The sequence below is a fragment of the Ovis aries genome, chromosome 5 (genome assembly GCF_016772045.2).
Source record: "Ovis aries strain OAR_USU_Benz2616 breed Rambouillet chromosome 5, ARS-UI_Ramb_v3.0, whole genome shotgun sequence".
Taxonomy (NCBI): Eukaryota; Metazoa; Chordata; class Mammalia; order Artiodactyla; family Bovidae; genus Ovis; species Ovis aries.
In genome coordinates this window covers 5391691-5415279 of record NC_056058.1, presented here as the reverse complement: position 1 = coordinate 5415279, position 23589 = coordinate 5391691, and the positions used below count along the sequence as shown (strand labels likewise).

The 23589-nt window shown below is 47.8% G+C and overlaps 1 protein-coding gene across 5 annotated transcripts in view; it reads left to right on the top strand.

The window, feature by feature from the left end:
- The window catches only part of SLC27A1 (solute carrier family 27 member 1), a 39598-nt gene that overhangs the window by 1658 nt on the left and 14351 nt on the right, over window positions 1-23589 (top strand). For all 5 annotated transcript variants that reach the window (XM_042249696.1, XM_042249695.1, XM_060415371.1 and 2 more), the window contains exon 2: window positions 152-319. In XM_042249696.1, the coding sequence (XP_042105630.1) occupies window positions 153-319 (167 nt within the window). In that variant the 5' untranslated portion in view covers window position 152. The remainder of the gene's footprint in view (window positions 1-151; window positions 320-23589) is intronic.

Below are 23589 nucleotides of genomic sequence, written 5' to 3'. Positions count from 1 at the left end.
GGGGCGGAGCCTGTCCGAGACCAGTCCAATCCCAGACATCGGGGCGGGGCCTGGCTCGAAGCGGGAGCGGAGCTCGGTCTGGGGGCGGGGTTGGGTCGGTCGTGAGGCGGGGCCCGGCTGCCCGCGGCCTCAGAGCTCTCCGCCTCCCCAGGATGCGGGCTCCAGGTGCAGGTTCGGCTTCGGTGGCCTCTCTGGTGCTGTTATGGTTGCTCGGACTGCCATGGACCTGGAGCACGGCGGCGGCTCTCGGCGTGTACGTGGGCGGCGGCGGCTGGCGTTTCCTGCGCATCGTCTGCAAAACCGCGAGGCGGGACCTCTTGTGAGTGCAGCCCGGGCCTGATCCAGGGGCTGGGGTCGGGGGCGGGCTGAGTGTCCACGGGGGTCCAAGAGAGGGGGTCTGCAAGGGTGGCGTGAAGACAGGGGGAGAGGTTTTGGAGGCTGGGAGGCGGGGTTTGGGTGAGGGCGGGGCTAGGGGCGGTGCTGGGACGGAAAAGAGTGGATTGGGGACTCTGAGGGCACCTGCAGGGGACAACTTGAGGGTCTTTGGAGGGAGATGAGTAGGTTTCAATGCCCTTGAGACTGAGTGGGTGGCTTCAGGGAGCTGGACGACAGCTTGGGGGTATTAGGAGTGCGAGTAGGTCTTCCGGAGAGCTGACACTGATGGAGGGGGAGCTGTGCGTTTTAGGGGGGCGGGGGTCTTTATGAGGCTTTGGTAACTGGAGGACTGGGGACTCTTCAGGGACTCTGGTAGGTCCCTATGGGGCTGTCGGGAACTTTCTCGGAGAAGATGAAAGGGCTTCCTGGGGAATGTATAAAGGGTTTTTAGGGTCTTTGAAGGGTGTTTGTCTATTTAGGGCCATTTACAGATTTTTCTGTAGTTAGAATGCTGTTTGAGAGTTTGAGATCTGTGCGTGATTTTGGGGGTTGTTCACTCCAGTACTCTTGCCTGGAGAATCCCATGGATGGAGAAGCCTGGTGGGCTGCAGTCCATGGGGTCGCTAGGAGTCGGACACGGCTGAGTGACTTCCCTTTCACTTTTCACTTTAATGCATTGGAGAAGGAAATGGCAACCCACTCCAGTGTTCTTGCCTGGAGAATCCCAGGGACGGAAGAGCCTGGTGGGCTGCCGTCTATGGGGTCGCACAGAGTCCGACACGACTGAAGCGACTTAGCAGCAGCAGCAGCAGCAGCAGCAGCAGCAGCAGCAGCAGCAGCAGCAGCAAGGCCTGCCGAGAGGTTGCTGTGTATTCCAAGGCTTGCTTAGAGGTCTCTGGTGACTGACTATCTCTAGGGAGGGTTCGCAGGGATCCTTGGAAGGTCTCTGAGCTGTCTCTGAGGGCCTTGCTCTGAGAAGCTGTTGGGAGTCCTTCTGGGGTAACATAAATATTTCTGGGCATTCCACTGGAGCAAGTCTTAGGAATAGCCTCCATGTGGAAGTCTGTGAACACTTGCTATGGGTCTGCCAGTCTTGGTGCCCATGAGAAGATGGGAGGACTAACCCATTGTAAAGATAAACTGAGTTTCTGTGAGCAACAGGGATGGTGTGGAGTTGGAAAAAGTTCCTCTGCTAGCTGACTAGTTCTGAATTCTTTAGAACCCAGCCTTTCCTTTCTACACCCTGGTCCCTGCCCCTGGTTTTCTGACATGCAGCTCAGACTGTGCTCTCTGCTCACACATTTTCCATGACCTCTACCCGCTGCAGTAGAAAAGACTTAGTCCCCAGCTGTGTCCTTGGGGTTCTGCCATTCTGTTGCCTGCCCACTTGCCACTCCCCACATCTCCATAGGGCCCCCAGATCAACTTGCCTTGTCAGGCTGAGGCTGCTTCCTCTGCCTGGAACATGTACGTGTGCATGCTCTGTCGCTCCGTGATGTCTGACTCTTTGCGACCCCCAGGGCTGTAGCCCACCAGGCTCCTCTGTCCATGGGAGTCTCCAGGCAAGAATACTGGAGTGGGTTGCCATTTCCTTCTCCAGGGAATCTTCCTGACCCAGGGATCAAGCCCAAGTCTCCTGTGTATGGAGGATTCTTTAGCACTGAGACACCTGGGAAGCCCAGGGGCCCTCTTTTTTCTTTTTTTTTCACCTGCTGATGCCTTATGATGTTGCCTCCCTCAGAGGAACCTTTGCTGAATTTTCCTGGGCAGCACTCTCCCACGGCTCCTTGTTGCTCTAAGAATCTAGACCAAGTGAGCTTTCTGACCTTGTCCCCAACCTCCTGTCCTTTTCTTTGTCACTCTTCCCACTAAACTGGCCTCTGTGCCGTTCCTAAACACGCTCCTATTTATTCAAGCCCCAAGGCCTTTGCACCTGCTGTTCCCTTTGCCCAGATCACGGTTCCCTTGCTCTTTATTTTCATCATGGGTTAAATGTCACCTCCTCAGACAGCCCTCCCCTGACCCTGTGTCTCTGTAGACCCTCCTGCCTTCTTGCTTTCTAGAATAGCCAAGACTGACGCAGGGCTCCCTCTGTGTGAGGCACCCTGGGAGTGATGGCTTTTTCAAGTCCTCCCAGCCACCCTGGGAGGTCTGTACTGTCTTGTCCCATTTTACAGATGAGCAGATTGAGGCACAGCATGGTTTGGTCACTTGCCCAAGGTCACACAGCTGGCCGATACCAGGGGCAAGATTTGAACCCCGACAGTGTGGCTCCAGAACTTGACTTGTAACCAGGAGCAGCATCAGTCACTTATAATTATCTTGTGTGTCTGCCTTCTTGCCTTTTAATTTTGGGGTTTCTTTTCCCCCTTGGACTAAACTGTGGGCCTGGTGGGAGCAGGCGGCACAGATTGTGCCCCTGTGGCCCTGGCCTCCTCCCATCAGTGTGGCACCCAGCAAGTGCACAGGATATATTTTTTGGCTGATGGACCTTTCCCCACCTCCTTCCTTGGACTTGCCTAGGCCCCAGCTCTGCTCCATGGAGCAGGGGCTATCCATGCCCAGGCCTGTCTCTCTTGGAACAGGGTAGGAGCTGAGTCCACTCTGAATGCCCAACACAGAGCTTGGCACACTTTCTGTAAGGAGGCAGCCTCGAAGATGGTTACACCTTCTGGTCTTCATAGCTTTGTATGATCCCTTTCCTTTGAGTGTGGGCTGGACCTAGTGATTCACTTCTTTTTTTTTTTAGTTCACAAATGTTTATTGCTGAAAGCTTTTAAAAGAAAAGATAAGATTTCCTTAAACCCGGAAAAACAAAAGAACCAGCAATGTTTTAAACAAAAAATCATAAAAATTATAATCATCTTCATCAGTTCATTCAGTCCTACGCAATTAGTTTTTGACCTTCATCTTTTGTTAGCAGTTTATGAATCTACTTTTTCTTTGGAGTACTATAAATCCTTACCCAGTTGATGTTATGATCTGAAAATTACCGTAAACTTGTATCCTAGAGTACTTGTCAGAATTCTTTTTAGAAATTTCTCCGAAGAAGGAACACTCTTGTAGGAACTCTTTAGGAAAAGCCTCAGAGTAAAGCAATAACTGTCCGTAAATGTCAAAAGACTTAAAATGCCATAGCTAAAGATCTGATTAGAGTTCATTACAGTGTAGTTGACAGGGAAATTTGGTTATTTCTATGATACATAGCACTGTAAGACAATAACTAGAGTTATGACTGATAATATTATCAGTTATTATATTATTGTTATAAATAGAATATCACTCTATGTATTATAATGTTTTATCACAACATTACCAGAATTGATGCTTTTGAACTGTGGTGTTGGAGAAGACTCTTGAGAGTCCCTTGGACTGCAAGGAGATCCAACCAGTCCATTCTAAAGGAGATCAGTCCTGGGTGTTCATTGGAAGGACTGATGCTAAAGCTGAAACTCCAATACTCTGGCCATCTCATGGGAAGAGTTGACTCATTGGAAAAGACCGTGATGCTGGGGAGGGATTGGGGGCAGGAGGAGAAGGGGACGACAGAGGATGAGATGGCTGGATGGCATCAAGAGTTTGGGTGAACTCCGGGAGTTGGTGATGGACAAGGAGGCCTGTTCTGTGATTCATGGGGTCGCAAAGAGTCAGACACGACTGAGCAACTGAACTGAACATATATTATATTTCTAGGAACATGATATAATTTTAAAAATACTTACATACCTATATAAATACAATATAAAGAAAGCTTAGTATTTTTACTTCTTAATGCTTCTTCACATGTAACTTAACGTATCAAATAAGTCTAATTAGTTTAACATCTATATTTTTTGTGAGAAGAGAGAACAAACCTTTTGTAATATGCTAGGGGCCCTCTAAAAAAAATCCCAAAGTTAGTTTGAGGTCAAAAAGACTTCTTTGAGAATTTCATCTTGGGGAAGGTTTTAAAAAAATATTAAAAGGTTTAAAAACACTTGGTCACATAGGGTCATAGGACACTGTGAAACAATACTTATGTATTTAACCAAAGTGGCTAAGATTTTACAGGCAAATATAGGTTGCATAGCTAGTGATTCACTTCTGATGAACAGAATATAGCAGAAGCGATAGGATATTATTTCCGAGATTAGGTCATCAAAGACTGTGGCTTCCATCTGGGGTGCTCATTTGTGGGTCCCTTACATGGCAGTCAGTAAGGCAGCTCTCTGTAGAGTTTCACATGAGTGAACTTGGAAGTGAATTCTTTCCCAGTGAAACCTTGAGATGACCACAGGCCCAGCCAACACCTTGATTTACAAGAGAGCCAGAGCCAGACCACACAGCTAAGATGCTCCTGAATTCCTGAAACTGTGAGACGATGAATGTTTGTTATTTCCAGTCGGTAACTTTGGGTGTAATTTGTTACACAGCAATAGCTAACCAATGCAGCTTGTCATAATACCAGTGTTCTAGTGTCCTCACAATCTTGTAAGGAAGGAATGCTTACTAATCCCATTGGATTGTTGATGAACCAAAGCAAACAAATAAGGCAGGTCATTTGCCTAAAAATGCATAGCCAGGGAGGGGCAGGGCTCTAGAGGCTGTTCTTAGCTGCTGTGTTGTGCTGGAGTAGTGGTGGAGGCTGGCTGCATTTAGATCTGAGGTTCAAAAATATTTAAGCACCCTGCCCCAGTTCTTCCAGCTCTCCTCTATTTTCATCATGAAATCTGATCACATTCATCCTTGTTTATTTCTTCCTGCCCTGGTGCCCTGGAGCTCAGGGTGGAAAACAGGATGGGGCAAAAGGAACAGAGGGACAAGAAGAAGTCTCAGGAAGGGTCCAAAGGCAGACAGTGGCCTCTTTGTCCCCAGAGTGGGGGTGGCTTGTGCTGCTGCCAGGCAGGGCGGCCCAGGCATGTGGCTGGAGCCCAGCGCCGAAGTCCACTGCCCGCCCGTGGGTGTGCTCCGGAGAGGGCTGTGAATGCTCGGGTAACGTGAGCACAAGCCCCTGCGGCCTCAGCTCGCATTTCTTTGCTATGTTGTCTATGGACAGGAAGCATCCTTGCGGGGGCTGTTTCCTATGGTTCTGACCCTTAGTGCTAACCCTCTCCCCATGGCTGTAACACTAGTATCCCTTCATGGGGTTTTGGGGGTACCCTATTGAATTCATCCATGGGAAGCTCTTAGAGGAGAGCTGGGCACAAAGTAGGTGCTCAGACTTGTTGGCACTGATTGCCTTCAGGCAGCAGTGGGTACCTCAGTGGTTAGGAGCTTGGTGGCTGGAGCCAGAGCAGCTAGCCCGTGAAATTTCACCCTCTGGGTCTCCGCTCCTTCGTCTGTAAGAGTGCACTGTGTACAGCACCTCTCCTTCAAGAAAACGTGGCTTGAGTACCTGCTGTGTGCAGCGTGGGCGCTTGGTCTGCCACGTGGTGCACGTTGAATGTTGCCCTCAAGCTTCGGGGCAAGCTTGGGCAGGAGCACAGGGTCCCTGCCAGGGGGCCTGGGGCTGGGTTGTTCTGTCCTGTACTTGTGTGACCTTGGGTATGTTAATTCACCTTTCTGAGCCCCCACCTCATCCACCATCTGGCATGGGGATTTTAGAACTGTACTTTGAAGTCTGGCTATAAGGTCAGCTCAATAAACACTGAGGTCGCTCATCGGAGCAACTCTGTTTATTAGTTGAATGGTCAAGATGTCAGGATTTGACCAGGGAGTTGAGTGTATAAACAGCTAACTTTTGACATTTTACATTTTCAGCTAGTTTTTTGTAGCAATTAATACATAACAGGTACAAAATTCAGATGTTAGAGAGAGGTTTGCAGTGAATGTTGCCCTCTCTGGACTGCCTGCAGCCCTGCAGTTCCCCTCCTCAGAAATGTCTTATGTCTCTTTGCCAAGATGTAGTTATGTAGGGGCTTCCCTGGTGGTCAAGTGGCTAAGACTCCATGCTCCCAATGCAGGGGGCCTGGATTTCATCCCTGGTCAGGGAACTAGATCCTACATGCTTCAGCTAAGAGTTCATAGGCCACAACTAAAGAACCTGCTTGCTGCAAACAAAACCTGGCGCAGCCAAACAAATACATATTTTGAAAAAGAAATATATGCAGACCTTTTGTTCTTTTTGAAAAATATTTGGCCACACCCCACGACTTGTGGGACCTTTGTTCCTCAACCCAGGGTCAAACCCATGCCCCCTGCCTTGGAAGGCAGAGTCTTAATCACTGAACTGCCGGGGAAGTCCCAGACCTCTTGTTCTTGGTGCTCACGAGTGGCCACACATCCATCATCATTTTCTTCACCGCGTGCTTTTTTTCTTCTCTCCACTTAACACTTGAAAGTTTTCCTTTTATTAAAGTCATGCAAGGTTCAAGATGAAAGATTCTAAGCCATCTACCTCAAGTGGCAGCTGCCTGCTCAACCTTGACCCACATTTTCTCTTCTCTATCAGGAGTGATTCTTACCTCTTGTTTGAATCTCCAAATGGCTTATGTGACAGTATCTGCATTTTTTCACTTTGAGAGCTCGTCTGTGCTCTCCCTCTATGGAAGATGAGGATTCAGCACCCCTTTATCCCCCTGTCCTCATTTTCTTTCTGTCCCTGTGCATGTTGTACACATACCCACCCCCTATACATACCTAGACATGTTTTTCCATTCCTTCATTGTCCCAATATTATCACAGTAGATTCTCATCATCTGTTCTACAGAATTGCTGCAAACATTGCATTAGCAAATACAGAACCATTGTTCCTAGGGAAAATACAGGGTTAGGTTCCTGAGAGCCTCTGATCACAACATTTCCATCAACCAGTCAATACATAATCTTGTTTTATGCATGTTCTATTTAAAGACACCTCCTATATATTGTTTATTTATTACAACTGAACTCACTGCCAACAGCATTATAACTCATGCCTGAATAAAACTTTCTAATATGCACATCTTCTCCAAAAGGCACATCCCAGCCTTCTTGTGCTTAGGAACCCTAGACATCATTTCAGCATTATGCGTAGGACCCATTTTAAACAGAAAAATCACCAACAAAAAGCAAAAAGCTTATAAAAACTGTGGTGTACGTGGTGTTTCAGTTCAATTCAGTCGCTCAGTCGTGTCCGACTCTTTGCGACCGCATGAACCGCAGCACGCCAGGCCTCCCTGTCCATCACCAACTCCCAGAGTCCACCCAAACCCATGTCCATCGAGTTGGTGATGCCATCCAACCATCTCATCCTCTGTCATCCCCTTCTTCTCCTGCCCTCAATCTTCCCCAGCATCAGGGTCTTTTCAAATGAGTCAGCTCTCCGCATCAGGTGGCCAAAGTATTAGAGTTTCAGCTTCAACATCAGTCCCTCCATTGAACACCCAGCACTGATCTCCTTTAGGATGGACTGGTTGGATCTCCTTGCAGTCCAAGGGACTCTCAAGAGTCTTCTCCAACACCATAGTTCAAAAGCATCAATTCTTCGGCACTCAGCTTTTTTTATAGTCCAACTCTCACATCCATACATGACCACTGGAAAAACCATAGCCTTGACTAGATGGACCTTTGATGGCAAAGTAATATCTCTGCTTTTGAATATGCTATCTAGGTTGGTCATAACTTTCCTTCCAAGGAGTAAGCATCCTTTAAATTTCATGGCTGCAGTCACCATCTGCAGTGATTTTGGAGCCCAGAAAAATAAAGTCAGCCACTGTTTCCACTGTTTCCCCATCTATTTGCCATGAAGTGACGGGACTGGATGCCATGATCTTCGTTTTCTGAATGTTGAGCTTTAAGCCAACTTTTTCACTCTCTTCTTTCACTTTCATTAAGAGGTTCTTTAGTTCCTCTTCACTTTCTGCCATAAGGGTGGTGTCATCTGCATATCTGAGGTTATTGATATTTCTCCCGGCAATCTTGATTCCAGCCTGTGCTTCCTCCAGCCCAGCGTTTCTCATGATGTACTCTGCATATAAGTTAAATTAGTAGACTGCCAAAAGGATGTTTGTTTTTAATATAAGCTAAACAACTTTATGTATTTTCTCTGGAGTTATTGATTGCCTTTGTATTTGTTAGTTTTCTGTGTATCTATCTCTACTTCAAGCTCAAACTCCACACATTTGTCTCTCTCTCTTCTTATGTTTATAGTATCAGATGGGCTTTCAATTTTACCTTTTTGGAGAAATCTCTGTTCTAGTCTCCAATCTGTCCAAACTGTGCAAATTGCCCTTTCCACCTGGGGTGTCACCATCACCCCGGCCCTGCTCCTAGCCATCCTCCTGAAGATCAGCATCACTTTGACGTGGGCTGGAAACACAGGAAACCAGGGTTCCTGGTAGTCCTCCTCTTTGGTTTATTCTTTCAATTTGTTGGAGCATGTCTTTATTAGTTTTGGGAGAAATGATGCATGGGAATTTAAGTTTTTGAGACCCTCCATATATGAAAATATTTTCACCCTCCCACTTGACTGATGGTCTGGGTATAGACTTCTAGTTTCGATATTATTTTCCTTCAAAATTGAAGGCATTTCTTATTTTCTTCTCACATCATGGTTATTACTGATCAAGTCTAAAACCCTCTGGTTCCTGATCCTTTGTGGTAGCCTGCTTTTTTTTTTTTTCTGGCAGCTTGTGGGATCTTTTCAAGATAGTGGGCTATTTCCATTCATTGTATGATCTGTTGGTGGGGTTTCAGGTCAAGGAAGTTTTTTTAATCCTGTGATTGGTGATTTCCTCACCTTTCCTTCCTTTGTCCTTCTTTGAACTCCTGTTATAGAGTGCCTGGAACAATGTCTAGCTTGATAACTATTTGTTGAATATGATGTTGGATCTTCTGGACTGATGCTATAATTGTCTTATCTTTTCTCTTTTATTTTCCATCTCTGTCTTTTTATTCTACTTTCTATGATATTTCTTCAAGTTACTTATAACCCTTCTATTAATGTTTAATTTATACTCTCACATTAAAAATTTTTATTATGATTATATTTGTTCAAATTAATGAACTTTTTATTGATTTTTTAATTATGTTTTTTCTCTTTTACAAAGACTTCATTTTTTACTGTCAGTTATAGGTTTACAGAAATTGAGCAGAAAGTATTATATACTCCCTCCCTATCCCCTGCAGTTTTCTCTATTTTTAAGACCTTGTGTTAGTATAGTACACTTGTCACAACTGATAAGTCATTATTGATACATTACTATTACTATTTACTAAATCTATATTTTTCACTTGGGTCATGTTGTATGTTGTATATTCATGGTGCCCTCACGTTTAAATTTTTCACTTTCTTTTTTTTTCTTCATTCCCTGAAAGCTTTTTTTTTTTTTAATAGAATTCTTATTTCATGGATGCAGTAAATCTTCTCACATCTTCAGGAATATTAATGACTATTAATGACTTTATTAGTTTTTTTTCCTCTTTGCACGATCTTTTTTTTCCTCAAAGCTTCTCTTCTTTGATTAGTTTAGTCTCCATCACCCCTGTTAGAGGAGCCCCCCAGGAGTCTGGTGGTCTTCAGTCATAAAGCCAATCAGAAGCTCTCAGCATGAGTGTGCGTAAGGGGCGAGGGGTCTTGTCAGCTGAGCTTCACAATGAGGGTCACCTGGCAGGTGGTGCTTTGGGGAAACCGCAGGGCAGTGTCCTCGGGTCTTACCTCTGGGCCTGGTCACATCTTCCCATAGGAAGCTCTTCTGGTCTTCTGCCTGGGATAGAGACCCCACCAGCAGCATCCCAGGAATGCAGAGGGGGAAGAGGGCTGGAAGCTCAGTATCTGGCAGGTGAACATTAACACCCATTTGCAGGAAGGTGTCCCACCCAGAAACCATCCTGTAGTTGGATGTTCAGTCTCCTCCTGGGTGGCAAAGGGGCCATTTTCTTTTTAAATTTTATTTATCCATTATTTTCGGCTGTGCTGGGTCTTCCTTGCTGTGTGGACTTCTCTCTAGCTGTAGCAGGCGGGGGCTGCTCTCTAGCTGCAGTGTGCGGGCTTCTCACTGCGGTGGCTTCCCTTGTTGCAGAGCGCAGGCTCTAGGGCATGGGCTCAGCAGTTGTGGCTCCTGGGCTCTAGAGCACGAGCTCAGCAGTTGCACACAGGGGCTTAGTTGTTCCATGGCACATGGGCATCTTCCTGGACCAGGGATCGAACTCCTGTCTCCTGCACTGGCAGGCAGATTCTTTACCACTGAGTCACCAGGGAAGCCCTGATTGAGATACTGATGTATAATACTCTTGGTTTCAGGTGGGCAACATAATGATTTGCTATTTGCATAAAGGTTTCCCCTGCTATACAAAAATAGAGCATTCCTATGAAACCGTTCATAAGCCAAAATGATGTAATGCAAAGAAGCAATTACCTTAGGATGCATCTTGCTAATGGATGCACAAAAGAAATTGAGATAAAAGTCAGGTGCTCACAGAGTTCAAAGCTACAGTGGCTTGATACTGGGATGCCAAGTGTATTTAGTTCCAGGGTTAAGGGGCTTGGTGGTGCCTCTCTTGCTCCTTTGGGTTCATGCTGCCCCATAACAGCTCCCTGGAAAACAAACACTGAAGGCTGTTTTCACATTTTGCCTTTTACCGTAAAAGTCAAAGTCCTCTTTGGATTTCTTATGGTTAGCAAAAACAGGTACTCATTTAGGTCTTTTGCATAAGTGAAGAGGCATTAAAGTGAATTTTCGAGAAGTAGAGTGCATTATGTATATTATGAAACGATTATATTATATATATTGTATCTTGTATATTAGGAAATTATTAGCCACAGTAAATCTAGTTAACATCCATTACTATACAAAGTGAGAAAAATTTTTTTTTCTTCTGATAAGAACTTCTAAGATTTACTCTCTTAGCAACTTTCAAATATGCAATGAGGTATTATTAACTATAGTTGCTACCTTGTCCGTGCATCCTCATGACATTTATTTCACAGAGGGAGATTCTTAATTTTATCTTATTTTTTGGCCATGCCATGTGGTATGTGGGATCTTAGTTCCCTGACCTAGAATGGAACCCGTACCCCCTGCATTGGAAGCACAGAGTCTTAACCATCGGACCTCCAAGGAAGTCCCAGAAGGGGTTTCTTAAACAGATTTCTGCCAATTCTGCAGCCCAGGATTCTTCTTTCTCCTACCTTCTACAGCCCCCACCTCTTATCTGCTGTTTCCCAGCTTTTCAAAGTGAGGTGACTTGGTCTCTATGCCCATCTTACCAGTCCTTGTGAGTACACACTTTAAAAAAAAAAATCCCTTTAGGGACTTTCCTGGTGGTCCAGTGGTTAAGACCTCAAACTTCCATTGCAGCAGGCACGAGTTCAGCCCCCGATCAGGGAACTAAGAGCCCCAATGCTGTGTGGAGCAGCCACAAATAAAACAAAAAACTAAAACAAAAAAAATAAACCCCTTACTAGCTGTTCGGGGGGATGCAGGGAGGTGTGATGATCAGTCAGCGTCTGGGCGCTCAGTCAGCTGCCTTTGCTAGGAGATCAGCACTGACTTTTCCCATTTACTGTCAGGGTCCTTCCTCATTCCTCGCAGTGGGGGTGCCTTTCTCGTGTGCAGCTTTCTGTTGTAACTTCGAGCTGATGTTCATCTAATCCCTCACCTACTGCAGGATATTTGGATCCCTTCCTATCTTCTGCTCAGAGCTTCCTGGCTGGCTCAGTAGTAAAGAATCCACCTGCCAATGCGGGACCCGCAGGAGACCCAGGTTCGGTCCTTGGGCCAGGAAGATCCCCTGGAAAAGGGGATGGCATTCTGGTTCTTGTCAGGATAATCCCATGGACAGAGGCCCCTGGTGGGCTATAGTCCAGTGGGTCACAAAGAGTCGGACATGAACTGAGCACACATATCCATCCATCTTCTGCTCATTGGAAGCTAGAAATGAATAATGCGCTGTCATTTCCCCCACGTGACTTTGATGTGCCAAAATCAATCCATGAGTTAGTGGGGCGATTCAGAGCCATGAGAGATATTCCTGACCCCGTGCTCTCTCTACCCCGTCTCTGCTTCACTCTCTCTTCTCCGCTGTGGGCCTTTGCTCTCTTTCAAATCTGCCGATCTCCTTTCTGCCTCCAGGTCTTTGCACTCGTGGAGCCCTCCATCTGGAATTCTTTCCCTCAAGCTTAACCTATGGCTGATTCCTTCTTATCCTTCAGAGTTCAGTGCAAATGTTGCTTCTTCAGGCAAGGCTCCCCATCCCCGTGGGTGAAATCTGGTCCTGGTTGTGCCTGATCACATCATCTTGTTTGCTTTTTATCTTAGGAAACATATAAAACTGTAATGGTTTTTGTTTGCTTTCTCCTTGATTATTAACTGTAGACCCAGAAGAGTCAGACACGACTGAGCGACTTCACTTTCACTTTTCACTCTCATGCACTGGAGAAGGAAATGGCAACCCACTCCAGTGTTCTTGCCTGGAGAATCCCAGGGACGGGGGAGCCTGGTGGGCTGCCATCTCTGGGGCCGCACAGAGTCGGACACGACTGAAGCGACTTAGCAGCAGCAGTGCAGCAGCGTGGTGGCAGAGATCACACCTGCCTTGGCCACCTGTGTGTCCCCGTTCCCGTCATGACGTCCAGCAGGTCGCAGTCCTTCATGGAGGTGTGCTGCACGTGTGGATCAACTCCTCCAGGGAGGCGTTCTCTGTGAGGAGGCTTCAGCTGCAAATAGTGGGAATCCTGATGAGAAGCGGCATCAGTAGTAAAGCACATTTATAGCCACATGCAGTGGGGTACTGGGACATGAGATGGCTTCAGGTTGATCAGTTTGTGTTCAACATGTTCTACTGACCCAGGTTCCTGCTGCCTTTCTGCTCTGGCATCCTTGCTGCAGAGGCTTGGTGTCTCCAGTTGGTTGCCCTCATGGCCTCAGATTGGCTGCTGTGGCTCTAGCCATCACATGCTGACCACTTCTCTGGACAGAAGAAAGGGAATACGGGACCACCATGGCCCATGTTGCAGGGGGTGTGAAAGCAGCTATTGTGATGGCAGGGGGTCTGTGAGTTGGCCACTTATGGAGTCAGAGCCAGATTTCCAGGGCTTTGAACACTGAGCAGAAGAGTCTTATGTTCCCAGGGAATGGTTCTGAGTAGGGAAGCAGCACAGCCAGGCTGACCTGCAAAGAGGAGGATGGTGGCTTGGTGAGGAGGATTTGGGGCAGCCAGGCAGGAAGTGCTCTTGTTCCCAGATAGTGGGAATGGAGACACACATCCCTCTCTCCCCTTGAATGGGGCACAGGGGTGAGAGCAGTAAGGAAGACAACCAAAAGTTGGAGATGAAGCGGTGTGTGTTAGTTTCCTGTGGCTCTCAGAACAAAATAGCACAAACTGGGTGACTTATAACAACAGAAATTTATTTGTGGAGGCCTGCAGTCTGAGTCTTCCCAGGTGGCCCAAGTAGTAAAGAACCCACCTGCCAATATCTCCTACGTAAGAGACGAGGATTCGATTTCTGGGATGGGAAGATCCCCTGGAGAAGGAAATAGCAAACCAATCCAATATTCTTACCTGGGAAATCCCATGGACAGGGGAGACTGGTAGGCTACAGTCCACAAAGAGTCAGACACAACTGAAGCGACTTAGCACGCACCCACAAAGTCTGCTTTGAAGAGTGGGCTGGGGGGGTGGCAAGCTGAATTTCATCGTTAGCCCACTGGTAACATTATGTGGAATTGTCTTTAAAAATCAACAAATGAGTCCATTTTAAAACACCCGCCTCCTTTAAAAAAACAATTACAGGGCATTGCAGTATGGTAGTTCAGAGAAAGAATTGTGATCAGCATCAACAAAATGCCATCGGTAAACTCATAAGGGGTTTAAACTTGACTTAAGCTGATCACCTTTGGAGCAGGAAATGGCAATCCACTCCAGTATTCTTGCCTGAAGAATCCCATGGACAGAGGAACCTTGCCGGCTACAGTCCATGGGGTCACAAGAGTCGGACACGACTGAGTGACTTTCACTTCACTACTTCACAAAGTCTGAAGTCAAGGTGTGGGTAGGGCCTTCTGGAAGCCCCAGGAGAATCTGTTCCATGCCTCTCTCCTAGCGTCTAGTGGCTTCCAGCAATCCTTGGCATTCCTTGGCTTGTGGTTGCCTCCCTCAGTCCATCTCTGCCTCCACCTTCACGTGGCCTTTTTCTCTGTGGTTGTGTCTCCTCCTCTGCCTCTCAGAAGGACACTGGTCGTTGGATTGAGCTGTGCTTAGTCGCTCAGTCATGTCTGACTCTTTGCAACTCCATGGACTATAGCTTGCCAGGCTCCTCTGTCCATGGGGATTCTCCAGGCAAGAAAACTGGAGTGGCTTGCCACGCCCTCCTCCAGGAGATCTTCCCAACCCAGGGATTAAACCCAGGTCTCCCATAGTGCAGGTGGATTCTTTACCATCTGAGCCACCAGAGAAACCCATTGGATTTAGGGCCTACCCTAAATCCAGGAGGATCTCATCTGAAGATCCTCAACTTTGTTACATCTGCACAGACCCATTTTCCACATAAGGGCTCATTCACAAGTTTGGAGGGTCAGGACTTCATGTATCTTTGGGGGGGCCACCATTCACCCCACTACGCACAGGGTGGGGCCTGGCCCAGGGGGGAGGTGGGCGACTCGGAGGAGGGGACCACACTGTTTCAGGTGTGTGATGTGGGGCCTTGGCCGTGCTGGTGAGATCGTCAGGCTCCAGCTAGTCTTCAATGGAGAAGGTAAATTGTTGTACCCAGCCTTGAGGACCTCCTGGGCACCACACCCCATCTGGGCTTTGGGATGCCGGGGTCACTGTGACGTGCTGTGAACACACCAGGCACTTTTGGTGTCCTCCAGAGCCCACAGCATAGAGAAGGACACTTGAGAAGGAATTAAGGAAATAATTTAAACATCAGAAAGTGACAGGAAGGGGACTTCTCTGGTGGCTCAGTGGTAGAAGAGCCAGGCTGCCTGTGCAGGAGACACAGGTTCATCCCTGAACTGGGAAGACCCCACGTGCTGTGGAGCGACTAAGCCCGTGCACCACAGCGACTTGAGCCGGTGCACCAGGGCCCATGAGCAGCGACTCCTGAGCCCGCCTGCTGCGACTGCTGAAACCCTGCCCCTAGAGCCTGTGTCTCCAAGAGAAGCTGCAGTGAGAAGCCTGTGCACCACCCCTGGAGTCGCCCCTGCTCACCACGGCTAGAGAAAAGCCCGAGCAGCAATGGATACCCAGCACAGCCCAAAATAAAAACAAATAAATAAAATTTATTTTTAAAAAAGAGCAAGTGACACGAAGAATACAGCATGAAGAGGGGAGTCAGGGTTCATGCTTGACTACTTCAGCCAGGGCGGTTGGCATGGGGCACCCTGCACAGGTGGTCAAAGAAGGAACCAAGCTTGCAAAGCCTAAGAATTCTGGAAGACCTGCTCCAGGCAGAGGGAACACCAGGTGCAAAGTCTGGAGGCAGGATCCTCCTGCGCAGAGTAATGGTAAATCCCTCTTACTCAGTTCTTTTACTTGGTCAGGCATTTAATACACTTGACAGGTATTAGGCCAAGAATCTTATTGTTTCCCCATGTACGGAGGCATTGCCACTCTGGGCCTTGCTTCCTGTTTGTAAACGGGGTGATGGCAGTACCTACACTTTGCTGAGCTGCAGAATACTTGAGAGGTTGTGACTTTTAGCCTTCTGATTCAAAGTAAGGAAACTGAGGCCCAGAGAGGGCAGGATCTGTGGCACACAGTGGGTAGGTGGTACCAAAGCTGTCAACTCCAGGCCACTTCTTTCCTCTGGGTTCTGCTGGAGCTCAGAGCTCTGGGACAGACACTTGAGGAATCAGTGTTTGTACAAGGCTCTCAGGTGATGTCTTGCCCCATCTCCTAGACTCCTTGGGGATTTTCTGTGCTGGCCCCCACTCTTGGAACTTGTTTGTTCCCCTTTCTTCCTTGCAGTGATAGTGAAGTTGCTCAGTCGTGTCTGACTCTTTGCAACCCCGTGAACTATAGCCTACCAGGCTCCTCCATGGGATTCTCCAGGCAAGAATACTGGAGTGGGTTGCTATTTCCTTCTCCAGAGGATCTTCCCGACCCAGGGATTGAACCCAGGTCTCCTGCATTGTGGGCAGACGCTTTACCCTCTGAGCCACCAGGGAAGCCCAATGCTGGGCTGGAGGAAGCACAAGTTGGAATCAAGATTGCCGGGAGAAATATCAATAACCTCAGATATGCAGATGACACCACCCTTATGGCAGAAAGTGAAGAAGAACTAAACAGCCTCTTGAGGAAAGTGAAAGAGGAGAGTGAAAAAGTTGGCTTAAAGCTTAACATTCAGAAAATGAAGATCATGGCATCTGGTCCCATCACTTCATGGGAAATAGATGAGGAAACAGTGGAAACAGTGGCTGACTTTATTTTTCTGGGCTCCAAAATCACTGCAGATGGTGATTGCAGTCATGAAATTAAAAGACGCTTACTCCTTGGAAGGCAAGTTATGACCAACCTAGACAGCATATTCAAAAGCAGAGATATTACTTTGCCAACAAAGGTCCATCTAGTCAAGGCTATGGTTTTCCAGTGGTCATGTATGGATGTGAGAGTTGGACTGTGAAGAAAGCTGAGTGCCGAAGAATTGATGCTTTTGAACTGTGGTGTTGGAGAAGACTCTTGAGAGTCCCTTGGACTGCAAGGAGATCCAACCAGTCCATCCTAAAGGAGATCAGTGCTGGGTGTTCAATGGAGGGACTGATGTTGAAGCTGAAACTCCAGTACTTCGGCTACCTGATGCAAAGAGCTGACTCGTTGGAAAAGACCCTGATGCTGGGAAGATTGAGAGCAGGAGAAGAAGGGGACGACCGAGGATGAGATGGTTGGATGGCATCACTGACACAATAGACAAGGGTTTGGGTGGACTCTGGGAGTTGGTGATGGACAGGGAGGCCTGGTGTGCTGTGGTTCATGGGGTCGCAAAGAGTCAGACACGACTGAGCGACTGAACTGAACTGAACTGAACTTCCTTTCAGGGTGGGTATGAGTCAAGTTTGGGAGCTTCCCTGGTGACTCATATGGTAAAGAATCTGCCTACAATGTGGGAGACCCGGATTTGAACCTTGGGTTGGGAAGATCCCTTGGCGAAGAAAGTGGCAATCCACTCCAGTATGCTTGCCTGGAGAATTCCATGGACAGAGGAGCCTTGAGGGCTACAGCCCATAGGGTCATAAAGAGTCAGATACGGCTGAAGCAACTGAGCATGAGTCAAGTTGCTGGGCAGACGAAATGCTAATTCAATTCTGATTTCTTATTGATAGTACATACCTCCCTGAGGACAGGACAGCAGCAGAGTTTATTTAGAATGTAAGACATGTCAGGCCCTGTCCTTAGAAGTCTCCATCCGTCTCTTTTACCCCCAGTGACCTGGAAGGCACAGAATCTTATTGCCTCCATTAACCAGGAGGCCCAGTGCAGGATGTACCCACCAGGGTCCTCTGTATGAGTGTCCTGGGGCTGCTGTAACAAAGCACCATAATCCTGGTAGCTTAAAACAAAAGGAACCTGTTGTCTCAAAGTCCTGGAGACCAGAAGCCAAAATCGGTTTCTGGGGACTCCAGGTGTCTTTAGCTTGTGGCTGCATCTCTCCGGTCTCTTCCTCTGTCTCCCCAGGGTTTCTCCCTTGGGCCTCTGTGTTCTCCCTTCTTCTTCTTTTTTAAGATCAATACTTCTTGGCCACTCACATCGCTAGCATGCAAGATCTTAGTTTCCCAACCAGGGATCGAACCCACATCCCCCGCAGTGGAAGTAAGTGCACTGTCTTCACCACTGGACCGCCAGGGACGTCCCCCTCTCTTCTTCTTTTTTTAAAAGCCATTCACTTTTATTAATAACCATGTATTACTTTCACACATAGTTGAAATAAAACCTTTTACAAGCCACGGTATGATCCGTGATTAAATACAGATCAAAAGTACGGAGAAATATATTCATTTTTTGATATAAGGATGTGAGATTTGTGATTTTTACAGCTTACCGAACAAAGCCTAGGAAGCACTTCGCAAGCATGGTATACACTAATTCCATGCCTTTTCCAGGAAGGGTTTCTTACGTTTCTAGATTATCGCTGTCTTTACTTCAACATTTTCAAGTAATAATCATGACTTGTGTTGATATTATAAGATAGATCAAGAGTGCAGTGACCTGTCATTGCGTTCTTCTTACAAACCAAGGATATTACTATTGAAACATTACAGCCAGCTTCTGTCTTACTTTAATACATGGAAAGATTAAATGATCACTGATATCATGGCAACCTGCAGATATTCCACGTCAGTGAGAAATACCTCCATTTAGATGCTCATTGTACACTTTACATTATGGTATCCTTCATCTTCTAATGGAGAATAGATAGAAATGGTTGCAACACAATGTAGAAAGGCTAATCTTTAGTAAACCATCAGAAACCTGTGTTTGCAAACCCTAGAAACAAAGCATGAACGTGAAAGTGAAGTCGCTCAGTTGTGTCCGACTCTTTGCGACCCTGTGGGTTGTAGCCCACCAGGCTCCTCTATCTGTGGGATTTTCCAGGCAAGAGTACTGGAGTGGGGTGCCATTGCCTTCTCCACCTCTCTCTTCTTATAAAGATACCTGTCAGTGGATTTAGGGCCCATCTAGGCAATCAGGAAGACCTCATCTCATATTTACTTTAGTTATATCTACAAAGACCCTGTTTGAAAATAAGGTCACAGTCTGAGGTTCCAGGTGTACATGAATCTGGGGGACACTCTTCCACAACTGCAGTCCCAGAGACGGGAGAGACTGGGTCGCAGTCAGGCCAGCCTGTGGGCCACCAGCATTGTCCTTACATTCCAGGCCCTATCTCTAGTGCTGGAATTACAGCTCTGGACACAACAGACAGACAGATGGGGTGCCTGCTGTCATGGAAACAGACAAAGAACTTAGGAAACCCACAAGGGAAGAACTGAAGCCCACAGCTTCAGGTTGTGATGATTGCTCTGAAGGAATAAAACCATATTGGGGTGGGAACTGGGACTGTATTTACCCACCGTTACACACTGCTGGCTAGCAAATTACCCTTGAGCCTCAGCGAGGGGCTAGGGCAGAGTACTCCAGGCAGTGGGAGCTGTGCAAAGGCCCTAGGGTAGGAACCTTTGACTTGCTGAAGATCAGGAAAGGAGGCAAGAGCAAGCTGGGGGAATGAAGGGTGAAGAGGTGGTCAGGTCAGATGCATGGGGCCGGTCCATGCTGGGCTTCCCGGGACACAGGGAAGGCATTTGATTAACAAAACAATGGGAGCCTTTGGAGAGTTAAAGTATTATTTTTTTAATTGATTTTTAATTTTTTTTTTAATTTTTTAAAATTTAGGGAATTCCCTGGGCAGTCAAGTGGTTAGGACTCCATGCTTCCATTGCAGGGCACCCAGGTTTGATCCTTAGTCAGTGATCTAAGATCCTGCAAGCCTCATAGTGTGGACAAAAAAAAAATTAAAAATTTTTAATTTTTAAAATTAAAACATTTTATTTCAAACTAACATTTATTTTATTTAATTTTAAAATTTTATCTTATTTTTTAAAATTCTGTATTAAAATTTTTACTCTGGAAAGTTCAAAGCTGCAGAAGTAGAAAGAATAATGTAATAAGCCCACGTGGCCAACCCCACAGCCTTCATGATCTTCATATGATTGTTTCCTCACCTCCGCCCACTTCCTTCTCTGTCTGAATCTCAGTGGCACATGTTTTCATCTGTTAGTTTTCCAGAGTATAGCTCTGGAAGGGAAGGACTCCCTTTTTTAACCTTGCCACAGGTAGGCGTCACAAGTTTCAGTAATTTTTGTTGTAGTAAAATGCATATAATTTACCATCCGCAACATCGAGTACATTCCCAATGTTGTGCAACCGTTAGCTCTAATTCCAGAACATGTCCATCACCCCAAAAGGAAACCCTGTCCCCACTAGCAGTCATTTCCCATTCCCCCTTCCGCAGCTCCTAGTAACCACCAACCTGCTCTGTCTTCATGGATTGCTTCTGAGGTGTAATTTACCTATAATAAAATGTACCCATTCTAAGTGGTCAAGTGGGGCTTGGGGTATCACACCCAGGTTACCACCACCATCAAGATATAGAACATTCCTGGGCTTCTCTGGTGGTCCAGGGGTTAAAAATCTGCCTGGCAGTGTAAAGGATGCCGGTTCAATCCCTGGTCAAGGAAGATCCCAGATGCCGAGGGGCCACATGCACAGCTTCTGAGCTTGCACTCTAGAGCCCTTGAGCTGCAACTCCTGAAGCCCACCTGCCCTGGAGCCAGTGCTCCACAACCAGAGAAGCCACTGGAATGAGAAGCCTGTATACTACAAATAGAGAGCAGCCCCCACTAGCCACAACCAGAGAAACCCCACACACAGCAACAAGACCCAGTGCAGCCACAAACAAATACATAAACATTTGTAAAAGTTGGATTAATCATTTCAGAAAGATATGGGACCTTCCCATCTCCCCAAGGACCTCTCCTGCCCGTTTGCTGTTGGTGTCCCTGCCCTCCGCCCCAGGCCCCCACTGATCTGCCTTCTTGCACTTGACCAGGTCACCTGTCCACAAGAGGTGCTCACTGCTTCTGGGTTGAATGATGGAAACTCTGCCTTTGGACTGGCTGCCAGGAGGGGACAGGATTCTGGGCTCCATGTTCAGGGATGTGAATACAACCATCCAACCTCTGTTTACAGAGCACAGACTATGTGCCAGGCTCCTAGTCAGATGCAGAGGGAGTTGCTTCCTCTGGGGCCCCTCACCAGGTTGCTGCAAACAGTGGCTTTGATGAAGGGAACCCTCCAACTGGAGATGTTCGCTTACAAGGATCCATTCAGCCACCAAGAGTAACAGGGCAGGAACCCAAAGGGACCTGGTGGACAGGAAGCTGCCCAGGACTCCTTGTCCTTGCTCTTCACATCTGTCCCCATTGCTGGCCCCTAGACAGACAGGCCTTGCCCCGAGACCCTATTCATGTGTGGCTGCTCCTGCCTTTGCCAAGGATCTGACCAGGGCCTGGCCAGCTGCTCCCTTTGGTTGCGAGGTTCAGGCCTGGCCTGGGAGCCCCAGATACTCCTCCCTTCCTCCAGGTGTCCCATGCAATTATTTGTGGCAGGCTCACTCTACTCCAAGAGGATGAACCTTGGTCTGTCTCCTCCACTGCCGTTTCTCGGGCTGAGAATGAAAAGACAGAAGTCCTGTCTACCAGGAGCAGGGAGAGACAACTCAGAGGCAGATGGTGAACGGGTAAACTGCATTTGGCATTTGTGTGTGTGTGTGTGTGTGTGTGTGTGTGTTTTAGTTGCTCAGTCATGTCTGACTCTGCTACCTCATGGACAGTAGCCTGCCAGGCTCCTCTATCCATGGAATTCTCCAGGCAAGAATACTGGAGTGGGTTCCCCTTCCCTTCTGCAGGGATCTTCCTGAGACCAGGGATTGAACCCAGGTCTCCTGCATTGCAGGCAGTTTCTTTATCATCTGAGCCACCAGGGAAGCCCTTTAAAGACTGTAAGTCCGTGTTAAAAAACAACAAAGCAGGGAGGGGACTTTCCTGGAGGCCCAGTGGTTAAGACTTCACACTTTTACTACAGAGGCTGTGAGTTTGAGCCCTGGTGGGGAACTAAGATCCCACATGCTTTGAGGTATAGCCAAAGAATAATAATTTTTTTTTTTTTTTAAATAGGAGGGAGTTCCCTGGTGGCCTAGTGATTAGGAGTCCATTCCTGCTTGGGAAAGTGACATCCCACAAACCATGCCCCGCAGCCAGGAAACAAGACAACAAAGCAGGGACCCGGGAGGGAAGAGGAGGGGGTGGTGCAGTAACAGGTGGGCGTCCAGGAATGGCCACCTGAGCCAAGACCGCACAGAGGTGGACGAGGAGCCACTTGGATGTTGGGAGGAGTGGTCCAGGCAGAGGGCAGAGCCTGTGCAAAGGCCCTGAGGTGGAAGCCCGCCAGGTGTGCTCAAGCAACAGCAAGGAGACTGGAGTGAGTGAGTGAGGGGGAAATCTGTGGGGAGGATGGAGGGGGAGGAGGGTTGGGTCTCTCTAGGCCTGGCACACAGCAGGTGCTCCCCATCTGGGGATGAATGGAGTAGTCTGTGCTCCTGTGCTGGCTGCTGGAGAGGGCAGGCACACCAGGTCCTAAGTTCAGGCAAGAACAGCCATTCAGTTTCTGTTTACTGAGCATCTGCTACATGCTAGGCTGCTTGGCTGGAGCAGAGGTAACTTCCCTGGTTGCTCAGAACCCTGGGGAAAATGGACTCACAACAGGGTGGCTTCAGGGGTTTTGATGGGAGGCCGTGGGTAAAGGGGGTTGGGGAGGGCTCTTGGGGTGGACAAGAGAACATTCCCTGAGCCCAGCCAGCACGCAGTCTGGACTGGCCCCCTTTGGGGACATGATGGGGGAGCAGTGGGCACAGCACAGGGCCCGAGGCCTGGATGGCTCCCTGGGGGAGGAGGTGAAAGGAGTCACCAGAGAATGAGCAGGTGTGTAGGGCTGTGCTTAGCTCAGTGTGCTGGCAGCAGACGTGTGTGCAGATGCTCTGGCTGAGCCAAGTCACAGCGGCCACAGGATCCCGGTCCCTTCCCAGGGGCAGCTAGAGGGGCCCTCCAGGGACGCTCAGGATGTGCAGCTTGACCCAAACAGGAAGTCTCATAAATCTCTCAGAACCCTGACCTCTTGTTTTTAGAAACTGCCATGCAGGTGGCTGTGTGGATCCAACCTCTCCTCTAACAGACCTTCCTGACCACCCAAGACCTTGTCTTCCTCCATTCCCCAGGTCCAGTCCGACCCCAGGACCTTTGCACTGGCTTTGAACCTGGCTTTACACTCACACCACTGCTTTTCACTTCTGAGGCCCTGCACAGGCCTTACCTACCTGGCTATCTCCGGGGCCATCACTGCCTCCATTCTGACCCATGTCACTCTGACAGCCTTGTCATCATCTAGCACTTTCCTCATGCTCATTCATTTATGTAGAGGGGGTTTCTCTCCTGGGAAAACTATGAGCCTCGAAGGGTTGGATCTAGTCATCTCTGAGCCAAGAATGCCCAGTGTGCAGTAGGTGCTGGTACCAAGAAAAAAAGAAATCCTGAAACAAAGCCAATTAGATCTTCTAATTAAAATATAAATAAAGCCAATTAGATCTTCAAACTGAAAAAAAACAAAACACAGTAGGCCCTGATACACATCAGCTGCCTTCATGAATTAAGGACAGAGGGGATGAATGAATGGATGAAAACGCTGAGGTCTGTTGTGAATCTG